Source organism: Neodiprion lecontei, chromosome 6 (assembly GCF_021901455.1).
Source record: "Neodiprion lecontei isolate iyNeoLeco1 chromosome 6, iyNeoLeco1.1, whole genome shotgun sequence".
Lineage (NCBI taxonomy): Eukaryota > Metazoa > Arthropoda > Insecta > Hymenoptera > Diprionidae > Neodiprion > Neodiprion lecontei.
The window spans coordinates 5,597,960-5,610,299 of NC_060265.1; the positions used below are offsets into that span (position 1 = coordinate 5,597,960).

At 39.2% G+C, this 12,340-nt stretch overlaps 1 protein-coding gene across 6 annotated transcripts in view; it reads right to left on the reverse strand.

The window, feature by feature from the left end:
* Positions 1–12,340, reverse strand: part of LOC107221129 (AT-rich interactive domain-containing protein 2) — a 40,415-nt gene that overhangs the window by 18,340 nt on the left and 9,735 nt on the right. For all 6 annotated transcript variants that reach the window (XM_046742658.1, XM_046742657.1, XM_046742656.1 and 3 more), the window contains exons 3-4: positions 4,966–5,063; positions 2,531–2,682 (exon numbers count right to left, since the gene is read on the reverse strand). In XM_046742658.1, coding sequence (XP_046598614.1) covers positions 2,531–2,682; positions 4,966–5,063 — 250 coding nt within the window. The remainder of the gene's footprint in view (positions 1–2,530; positions 2,683–4,965; positions 5,064–12,340) is intronic.

The following is a 12,340-nucleotide window of genomic DNA, read 5'->3' on the forward strand; positions in this document are numbered from 1 at the left end:
AATTTTACTTATACCATTGCTGAATATTTTTATTCTAGTAAATTTTCATCGACGTTGAATAGTTACGGATACGTAATTTACGCAGACGATTTGAATTAACAGTGGAATGTTGTTTTTCAGACCCGTTTTAAGAAACCTCGTCTACCTGGTTTACGTGCATAAAACTCAAATAAATACAAAAGTGCGTACATACGAGAAGTTAACCAAAGAATCATCGCATCGCAGTTTCAGATCCTATGAAAATCAACCTACGCAGTTTAATTCGCTAAACACGAGTGTAATTTCGAATGCTTTAATCAAAGGTCGACCGAGTTTCATCCAATCCTGAAATTGCGAAACAACAAATTTTCCCCAGCAATGCAGTACAGTTTAGCAGTACGCTTCGTCGCCTCACCCAAGTTCCTTACTAAAATATCGTTCCACACGTATTAATTCAAAAAAAAAAAAAAATAAAATAATAAAAAAAAAAAGAAATTTCATCCCCGGTAGAACCAAATATCTTTATCCGCATTTCGCGGAGGAGGATATTTGCAATTTCCCGGGTATCAGAGCAGGGCGCAGCGCGCCGGCGTCGTCGAGGATCCGATAGGCCTACAACGAGAGCGCCCGGGATCGCAAAGTTGAACAACTTGAGCCGGTGAACATCGGGGAATGTCCGCCAGGCGCATGCGTGCCGAATATAGACCGAGCGAGCCGAGACGCGTTGCGTGTATTGTACTCGCACGTATGATACCTGACTTTGCGCGCATCGTGCGTAAGTGCATATCTACGTGACACGTATAAATAATGCCGTGTCGAAAAACTACGATGGTATGGAAAGTATCACTGTAAGACAAAAAATAAAATGCTTTCAAGGAGAACATTTTTGGTTAATATTTTCACCTTGAGCAAACGATTCTAAATTCGGGAATTTCCTTAATACAGCTAAATATTACTGAATACGGTAAGGGAAAGCAAGTAGAGTCAATACTGGTATATTTTTTCTCAATAGGAATCTGACTGGTCTTAAACCCCCTCGCCCCTCTTGCCGAACATGCCCGGATTGGGATTCGAATAGGAGTAAGCGAACATCAAGTTCACATATATTCGTCACCAAAACCTGCAACCGATGTCACTTATAAAAATAAATCCATCGAAGTAGAAAATGCATGATACAAACCAAAAACTGTTCTCCTTGAAATCACTTTATTTCTTCGTCAAGACCGAAATTTTCCACACCAGTCTGACTTGAAATTTGAAAAACGTAGTTTTTCGACGAAACCCTGATATGCATCGAATGTACCTACATATACATCCATACGCAGAAGATACCGATACGTGTGTATAACGTAGAGGATATTTTCCTAGCCACCCATACATCAGCATACCGTAGGTATATCGTTTCGTAAGTTGTGATATGCTTAACTCGCTTTTCCCGTACGTATATCATGACAACAACGATGATAACGATAAAAATAACATTAACAACAATAATACTAACAGAGATAATATAAAAACGACGCGATTCCAGACTATAAAATAAAATTTAAACCTGCTGAATAAGAGAAATTTCTGCAATCATTATTGTGTACGTTAGTATTTTATACGATTCTTTGTTCTCCCTTCTTCTGCGATGCGGAAAGTAAGAATTATTGCTAGATATGTATACGTATGCGTCGAAAAAAAATGCAGGATGAAAGTGCAACGCAACGCGATTTGATGTGATTTGTTTCATTCTTTTCTTTTCTTTTTTTTTCCATTTCCCTTTGCTTCGCCGTTATCATAACTTACGACACATTCCGGCGATGCCGCGTAACGCAGGATTAAAGTATCCCCTCGTCACTTCATGGCAAATGAATATACGCATAACATATAAATAATATACGCGTATAAACGTGAATACATAGGCCGTACGAGGAGATAACACGCGACGCCCCTGCAACTATAGCGCATCTAATCCAGTTGCTTTGTAATACCGTCGAATAGATATTTTGTAATATATACGTATATCTATAACGTAACTGCGCATGACTGACTAGTAATAGTAACGAGTTTAGGCGTGACTAAGTATATATATATAATATATACATAATATACACATGTATATATATACATATATTTATATACACACTAGAAGACAAGCATTACATTGTACTATACATTTTTCTTCTTTTTTTTTTCTTTTCTTTGGCATTTCTTGAAAACAATGTAAAATAAGCCGCTGCGTATAACGTTACATGAATTAGAACGTGTGTTTAAACGGATTCGTAGGGAAACGTGATAAGCAGCAGTGTACAATGAGGAGAAGAAAACGTTAAACGTACATATATTAATAGCGTTATATCGAATATTTTGCGAACGAGCTAGTTTTTCGTCGTTAAATTTTTGGCACGCCAACGTCAAAGCATGTCAAGAATTTTAGTTGCGTTATATTTTGCACACGACGATGGTATATACAATCCTTGTACACGTGTTGGCGAAAACGAAATGGTAAGACGAATAAGAAAAAAAAAAAAAAAAAAGCAAGTAAATAAATAAATTCAACACTCACCGGCAACGTTGTGCTGATGATGATTGTAGGTCAAAGGTACCGAGTGAAGCGCCCTCGCTGACCATTTCCGGTGTCTCGAGTCTTCATCCTCGTCGTCAGCCTGCTGCCCATCTTCACCGAGGAAGTGAACCTTTTCGTACCTGTCTAGGTATCTGAAAATATTGACATTTTAACATCATACGTACGTTATTATATGCGGTAAAAATAATATATCGCCGGTGCATAATTTCGGAAAAATAAAATTATCTGTTCCTCTGGATGGTATTTTTTTTATTTGTTAATTTTTATTTTTAACGCAGTAATTACGTATTTTTCCTTCTAATTCTGCCTCCCCCTCCCAAATTACTTGAATTAAACCGAAATTTCAACATTCTTTGTATCACGTGTGTATAATATTTCATTTTTACGCTTTTATCGTTTACGCCGTTGACAATTTTCAGACGATAATAAAAAAAAAAAAAAATTCAACACGCAATAATTTGATGATTTTCGTGTCTGTTTAATTGTCCGCGTGACGATGAACTTTAAATCATCACCATTTTATTTTTTCTCTCCTTCTTTTCTCTACAATTCGATAATCAAGCCAAACCGATACTAATCTTTTCCGTTTTATAGTTCACGTTCGAATTTCAAGTGTCCGGGGAGGAAGAAAAGAAAAAAAAAAAAACAATCAAAATCACCAAACCTACAGCGTAATCCGTACATACATAAACGTTGTCACGCAAACAAAACGATAAACCATAATACAAGGAAACAATGTATCAACGCAAGAAGAATAGATGATAAAAATATGCTGAGTGAAAAATGACTGCGGGAAATTACAAAAATCGCTGTAAACTTGTAATGCACGTGGTAAGACAAGTTTCGAGAAGTTACAAGACGAGATTTGTTTAATTTTCGGCGATATTATTACTATTATCATTATCATTATTATTATTATTGCCGTTGTTGTTATTATACCTTGCATGTAGACGCAGAGCCGGAAGAAAAAGGAAAGAAAGGAGGAAACGAAGGAGTAAGGAAAAAAGGAAGTAACCGCCGACGAAGCGCGAGCGGGAATGATAGTCGGGAAGTGACCGACTCTCACTCTCAGTGAGTCTGATCGGGAGGCCGAGTCCCCCCCCCCCCACACCCTCGATTCATTCATTTCATTCATGCACCGAATACTACCTAGCATAGGCATCGTTTCGCGTCGTCGTATCGGCGGACGGAGTTGCCGAGAGTGCGATGAAGGGGAAGCGGAGTGGCCGGAGACGGCGGCGGTTTGGTTTTTCTTGGTTGCCTGCTTGCTGCAGGCACAGATAGTACTTTATCGAAACCGCGCGCGGCACATGTGCCTCCTTAAAGCACAACTCGGCCTCTCTAACGATAAAACATGTCTAGAAAAGCCGGCTCGTCGCCGCGGCTTTCTTTGCGAATGAGAAACGAGAGACTCGCGGTGGTAAATTGCCGGTGTATGAAATAATTAACGGAAATTAAAACGCGTGATACAATAAGATATAAGATATAGGAAGAAGAAGAAGAAGAAGAAGAAGAAGAAGAAGAAGAAGAAGAAGAAGAAGAGTGAAAATTTCTATCGAGTTATCGCGTGTTATCGCACTGTTGTAGGAAATCCACGGTATCGATAAAAGTCCACACCGATTGGTACGAAATTAAACATCATCGGTGTAAATCGTTCGATTCTTGACGACAAGTGGTCTTGAAATCGAAGCCAAACTAGTGTGAACTTCTGTAGAATATTTTCAGTGTTATATCGAACACCGAATTTCTAACAGTGTGTTATAGAGACAGGTTTATTCTTTTCTCGCCTCAAACACACTTGACAGGCTATTTTCAATAATACTAACGAATAAGGCTTCTTTGTACCGATAACACGTTAGGAGAACGATTGAGGATAAGTAAGAGACGTAATAATGAATTGCAGCGATTTTTTAATTTTAAGAAGTATCGTGAATAAATTTTTTATTTTTTCTTCATTTTGTTGCTTACACCGATCGTAATATCAATTTAAATCACACCGAAGACCCCAAACTTGTAAAATATCAAGTCTTCGGTTGATATTTGAGAAACGTATCCGACGATATTTTCATTATTAATTCAATCTCATAAAATAGTTATAATTTAATACGAACTTTTAATTTAGGGTAATAAGATTTCCGGATGATACATCGTTGTGTTACGGATTGTCGTCTTTTTTGCTTGAATTGTATAAATGTCAGGAACGAAGTAATAATTGAAAAAAAGTGAAAAATTAAACGAGCACGATCTTCCACGTGACTTACGACGCTCATCATTTTACAGAATCTTTTGTTTTAAACTAAACAAACTTTTTAAGCGATCTCACGTTGGAAAATCGTTAATTATTTCTCTCTCTGAAACACCTTAATATAAATACATAAATACAAAGTATTTAGTTCTACGCATTACCCGCTTACCTTAGATATATTTGTTTGAGGCCGACACCGCTGTTCACGCATTCGGTTGGTAGGTGAAACTGTTCGCAAAGTGACGTCCATTCGTTCCTCGAGTTTACCTGTCGGACAGATTACACAAACGTTTGTAATACATGAATTTACGGTGTATACTGTGAATGCACAAGTGTGTAACGTTAAGCACTGTACGTAAACGTAGGTAAACAGGCTCGTTGTACAAAGGAAATGGATAATCAGCGAACGGACGATACATAATAGTTCAATGACCTCGTTCGCCCGTTGCAAATTAACCGTACAATATAAATTTACGCATATATATATATATAGTTGAATTTTAACGAATTACGCAATTCAATCTCAATGTCAGTACGAGGTACATAAAATAAAAAAAAAATAAAAATGCATCAACACGATTTTTCGTACTTTTCATATCATCTCTTTATTTATTTTTGCGCGATACGAGAATTTCACGTCACATGTTTTGCTGTGACGATTGCACGTAGAATTTGGGGCCGTTACATCCTTTTCCGGTTTTGATATCCGTAGACTTGGATATTTGAAAATACGTAAGTCTACGTCTAATATAAATATGAATAAGCGAAACGGTTAAATGAGTGTAGCAAAAGCAGCTTCCACTTAATTTTTATCGATCAGTTTCTCACTTTTTCCAATTCTCACTTGAATATATTCGCATATGGGCGTCGATATACATATACTACAGTACGTACCCTCGAGCAAAATCGGATACGTTTATGACCCCTCGGTTTACGAGTTCGCGGTTTAAGTATTCGTGCAGCCTACACAGGCATTACCTGCGGCTCCCAGTTATTTCTAGTCGCGAAGCCTTTGACCCGCGTCACGAAGCCAGAGAGTATAAAGACTTGCATGTCGGTCATAAACGGTAGAAAAACTTGTGCACGGATTCATTGAATTTTTGTAAATTTTTTTCTTTTCGTATCCTTTTTAAAATATACCAAATAATAATTAATTCGTTAACAATGTTCTATCGTACGAACAAAATGCCGAATATAAACAAAGATAATATCAACAGGGAATCGTCATTGTTTCTAATTTCCTATTTATATCTGTCACTTTTCGCGTTATGCACACACACACACATATATAATATATATATACTTCAGCTTCTCGAAGGACGGAGATCTGCAGACTTTTCACCGTACGGGGAGATGAAAAATCTCAAAAAATACAACCACCGGATTCTGGTACCAGGAATATCCAGGGTGTAGGTATAATATGGGATCATGCATCAGCTGCAGCACTGGGTTAGTGCTCCTTGGATCTCAGCCCGAGTCGCGGCTCTCTATTCATAGCCTCGCAGAAACGCCGAGGGTCGTCTGAGGTGCAAGGCAATCTCGTCGCTCCATATCCACGAGAAATTTTTCACCAATCTCAATAAAATTGTATTTTATTTTATTTCGTTAACAATACAACCCGAACGAACGATTAATCGCTAACTTTATCCAATTTTCCAAATATCCCAAGACTTTTTCCGCGTTGCTGCTGCATTTTTGCATCTATACATAAAAAATTGTATACTGTATAAATAAAAAATAAAATCCAATACGCAGGCATGAAATAAATGATTATCACGTTGATTAGTTGATCAGAAATTAAAAAAATTTATCCACCTGTACGACGATTAAAAGTCATGCGTATGTGTTTTACCGTACAAGGTTATCCTGACTTTTAACGTCAACTGTTTCCTACCTCTCTTATACTTGAAAAAAAAAAAAAAAAAATGATAAATCGCAAGAGTGGTTCCGAACATCGGATCTCGGGAGCCGCAGAGAGCAGGAAGAAGAGAAGCGAAGAGACGAGAAGAACAGAGAGACGAGGTCACGGCGGCGTGTGTTTGATGCAGTCGAACGCGTGGTAGTAAAACTGCGGCGCGATTGCCCCCGACCTATCCCAACAAAACAACACGTTGTACGTATATACACGTATACGTGCGTCGCTGAAGACCACGTGACCCGCACTGACGTTTCGACTTTCTCGAGTAGCACCAGCAGCAGCAGCAGCCAACCGAACACGAATGAAACGAAACGCAGACGCGAGCGTGCCCTCGCCGATACCAGAGCTACCCAAGGACGGCGCCTCCTCCTCATCCTTGTCCTCGTCCTCGCCGCGAAACGTCGGAAAATTTCGCCAACTTTTTGCGGTGATCGGTATCGACGGTAACGAGATCGTCGCAGGTTATCCGGGAATCGCGGTATCAGCCGAAAGTCATTCGTCGCCTTATTTTATTATTCTTCTTCTTCTTCTACCACTTGACGGTTTTACACATCCATACACACGGAAATGCGATATGTGCCAAAGTAGGTAAACGACACTTTTCAAGGTATAACGTTTCAACTGACAAGGCAGGCGGTAACGGAGATGAAATCTGTGGTATCGTTAACGCACGTAACCTTTCGATACCATAAATATTATACGACATCGTACATGTCATTTTCCTTTTTTTCTCGATCTCCGTAAAACCTGCCGGGCAGACTTTCTCTGGAAAATATCTGTGTAGAAACGAATGTTGAAGTAAAATTTTTTTCAAAAACTTATCAAATCGGCAGACGACAGGCAAATTCGGCGAGGAGGTCGGAGGGCCGGAGTCCCCTCGCTCACTTAAGAGAGGAGCTTCATTTTCATTCGGTCCGCTCTCGTAGACGGTCGGCCGTCTACGAACCCACCGGTTGCCTGTTTGCCCCCCGCGCACTCGTTTCTCTCCTCTCCTCTCCTCTCGCCGCACGACGCTCGCTGCTCCTTCGTTCGGCCGTACGCCAATCGCGAGGACCACGTGTTCGACTACGCAGTGACGTCACCGTTAACGTCACGGGAGTTTGAAAAACCGCGTGGTGCGCGCCGCTACTCGTCAATGATTTTATCCGTAGTAGTAGCACCGGCAGCAGCCTTAAACGCGTCCCGCACGGACGGGGTTCGGTTTCGGCTGCTGCGTCGTCTCTTCTCGTAGTTTCGAAAATCCCGCGTGTCCTCGCCTCCTACTTTCGACTTATATTTAGTTGACCCTAGAACGGTAAGGTTGTGTTTCTCCTTTTTTTATCCTAACGTATCGTTAAGGATTCTACAGGCTCTCATTTTCTTCGTTTCGTTGATAAAGAATCACGTGGGCCAGAACAAACTTTTTGCGTAAGTTGCAAAAAAAAAAAAAGTCAAATGTCAGTAAGCGAAACACGAAAACGTAAGCTGTTCTTCCTCTTGCGGTGGAAAATTTACATTCGCGTGGGGTGTTTTTTTAATCCCTACATTACCGTTCTTGGTGTTAATCATTTAGATTTGAAACAGCTATTCCTAGTGTTATTATCATCATTTTAATCATTTTCTTCATTTTCTACCGGTCAATTATTTCTTTGGAATGTTGTGCAGTTTCATGTTTCTCGTATTTCGGAAAAGAAAGATTAAGTTTACCGCGGCAATATCGTCGTGAACAAAAAAGAAAAAACTTCATTCGTTTCCCAAACTTTTCTTCCTATTCTTCTTTCTTGGACCAATTTACAGGAGCGCGGGCAGAAAAATAATGCACGCTATACGATTGTAACAACCTGCACCGTAATCATCTTTGAAATATCCACTCGACCTTATCGAACCATGCTGTAATCGACAATATCCCGGTGTTTTTAAGTTAAACTTATCCATTTGTGACATGTTTAACAACGACGTACTTATTCTGGGCGCAGCAAATTATAACTGTAAGATATCTGGAATTTATGCTTTCAGCGTTTCAGTCAGTGGATTGCTGAACATTAGTTATAGAAACACCAAGTTTTGCAGTATGCTAATTTTAATTAGAATATTATAAAATACGAATATCGACGTCTTTATACAAGGTGGCGATTTTTCTTTTTTTTTTTACAGGGAAACTCGGCTGCTGATTGGAATGTTATGTATGACGACGTTTTCATGCTAATTTGTTGTATTCGTGAACTGCAGATTGTCTGGTAAATACATACTTTGTATTTTCTCGTGAGTAATCGTTATGCAGAGGCTTTTAGCTTTATTGTTAACGTTTTCAAATAAATTGAAGAAAAAAACTATATTCGAATAAATTATTCCACAGTCCCCACACGTCCGAAAACCTTGAAAACTACTTTCATCTATACGACAATGAATCTGGAGAGAATGTCGTATAAACATCTCATAATTCTCTATAAAAATTTTCAAGGAATAAAACAAAAAAGCCAATGCAGGATGCAGAATTTAAAAAACATGTATTTTGAAAGTTCCGTCTTCACACATGATTGTTTCAAAGCATCGAAACTGAGAGTATCAATTTTTGAAAATAAGTTAAATTTTTCAAAATTCTTACAATGCGGTTTCTGAAAGATTTAATTCATTACATATGTTACGCTGAGGCAGATTAAAAATTAATTCATTTTTTTTTAAGAAGATTAAAAATTACGAAAGACTTTAGCGAATTAGCCGGCGTCCCTATTAACATAATATATTCATTCGTTCCCTCGTTTACCTAATAAAAGACCCTCTTATCACCCATTATTTTTCTTTTCCCGATTTATTAGACTCTTGTAATGGAAATTTACATTAAACTCTTCAAAACGACAACGACTCTCCTTTGCCAATATCAAGTTTCATGTCCTGCAGCCTGATTAAAATTCTTACATGTTTAGTACGAACAATAAACATTAGGCAATTTCACATAAAATAGTTTTTAAAAAAATCGTGATTAAAAAAAGTAATTTTTTTGCTTTTAAAAGTTGGAAAAAGGTCTTTGACGTGCACACACGTGTACAATGAAAAAAATAAATAAATAAATAAATAAATAAATAAAAATAAATAAACGCAACCTGTAAAAGTGATAAAGATTAATTTGCTCGTTTCGTTATAAACAACGTTCGAATTGTTATGAGTACGAAGGTGCTAATTCTTCGAGAATAAAAAAAGCACGATCCCAGACTTATTTTTACATCGCCAATCTAGGTCCAATTCGAAGGTCCGTATTTCACACCCAGTTTACTAATCACGGATAAATAAATATCGTTCCAGATCAAAGGGTCAAAGACGGTGTATCGCGACACAAGTTTTAACGTCTCGCCTGTCGGCGTGAAATTCATCGGTATAAAATGTAGCTATACGGAGACGTACGTGGAAGGACAGATATCGGCACGACTGAATTGTATCATCTTCGAGTTTAACGACAAGGTCGGCTCCTCTCTTCCTCACACCCGAGACTTCGGAGCGTCGTTGTACTCGCCGAGCACGTGGGTCGCAGTCCCAGAGCGCGACTGACAGTTCCTCTCGTAGTCAGCTGATCGGTCGTCGGTCGGTCGGTTGGTCGGTTGGTCGGTGAAAAGGGAGGAGGAGGGGGAGGAAGGTTGGCAGCGCGCAGTCTGGCGTCGAAGAGATCAGCTGATCGCGTCGTCGCCTCGTGTGTCTTTGTATATAGTATAGGTACGCGCGTTATGTCCCCCTCCCCCTCCACCACCGCCGCCGCCGCCTCCTCCTTGCCATGCGTCTCTCTGCAGTGGAGCAACATTGTAGCTGCCGGTGCAGCGCTACCTCAAACAAACGCGGGAAAGATCGCCGAAGTCGCGGAGGATGAAATCGAGTCTGCACGATCCAACCCCTTCTTCGGAAACGCCTGATGGTGGGTAGATGTGGGTAATATCGGAGATACGAGACCGTTTTGAAAGGAGATTAAATCGGGGGTTGGAAGTCGGAGGAATTTATACACATGTCGGAGAAAGGATAATAATCTGCGTTTTGCGTTTTAACGAGGAAACTGTGAACTAACGCCAACAGAACTTTCAAAGGGATTCGATATTCAATATTTAACTGACACGTCTGTTCAATCCAAGATGCGTTTGTTGGCTGAATCTTCGTTTCTATTTTTTAAACAGTCAGGAGTTTGGAGACTGTTTCAACACCGTCGTTATTGACCGCTTTGCGAGAGAGTCGCATTTTGGTCAGGTCATTACGACGACAGCATGATGGCTGAAAGGAAGGTAGAATTCCGAATGATAACACGAACAATGTGAAATTGGCAAGGCAATCGATTTATCTATGTACGGCAAGTGGTCGATTTCGAAAAACAAGCTCGATGAATATCAGACATGTATAAAAATCAGATAAAAATGGCGGTGTGTTTGTTAAAATCAATATCAGATTTAACTGATTCGCACAGATTTGATTTGACCGTAGTTCGGCCGGTAAGATTTACAACAGAATTCGATAGAACGAGAGTACAACGCGTCGAGGTTGGCTAAACTCAATTTCCGCTCTGTTCAACCGGACGTAAAAATGGTCCGAGATCTTTGTCCGGGCAACCTAACGTTTATAGAATGAATAATAATAATAAGCGTTCATTTCAGATGTAACGGAAAAGGTACCTGAGAATTTAGTAAAGTTTAAGACAATTAGTCTGAAAGCCAACTGCTTGAAACTGCATCTAATTGTGAGTAACTACGTCACGTGGTCACTGCCCACGTTTCTCAATTATAACGAGAAAACACCTACAGTCCGCTGCAAGTGTCGTGAGAGACAGATGCTATGAATTTAAATGTGATTATACACATACACATACATACGTACATACATATATATATGTATGATAGATTTGTAAAATTCTGGGAATTGATAACAAAATATGGCCGAACATAACGCAATCCCTCAAAAATTCTTGATGATATTCATACATAACCGCATAAACGGAGTTGAAAGTCACGATGCAATAAAAAAAAAGAAAAATTTGTATGCGCTGATATAACGGAATTGCGTAACGAGGTATCGAGATCGAGAGCCGTCATTTATCGCTGATTGCTCATTGGAGTACAAGAGCGTAATAAACCCTCTTTTAAAAGAATCTCTATCCGGGTAACGCCTCTGGCGTGAATGAGGTATAGTAAAAGAGCGGGAACATAGAGCCTACGACCATACGCGTACTTTTTTTTTAGGGGTTCTTGACGGAATCGTAAGACGAATACTTCCACGGTTGACATTCACGATTGATATAACAAGACTTCGTAAAGTGAAAATGAATTTTTTATTACTTTGAAAAATGTCAATTCTTAAATTTAACCAGTTGTCAATTTATTCGGATATTTTCAATTTTTTTAATTACATGCGTGTACACCGAGTATCGTACAACGGACAAAAGAATCGATGATGCTTGTACATCCGTCGCACATTAACATTATTTAAATTAATTAATTGATTACGTCGATATGTAGAGGAGCACGTCGCGTCGTATTGCGGCCTGAAGGCAGTGTCCGACGATCGAGTAATTTACAATTATACACGGTGGGTATAACACGATCATATCTTTCTTTTTCTTTTACGTTTTCTCTTTACTTTTTATCGTCCATGCAACATACGCGCGTATATCAGATGGATT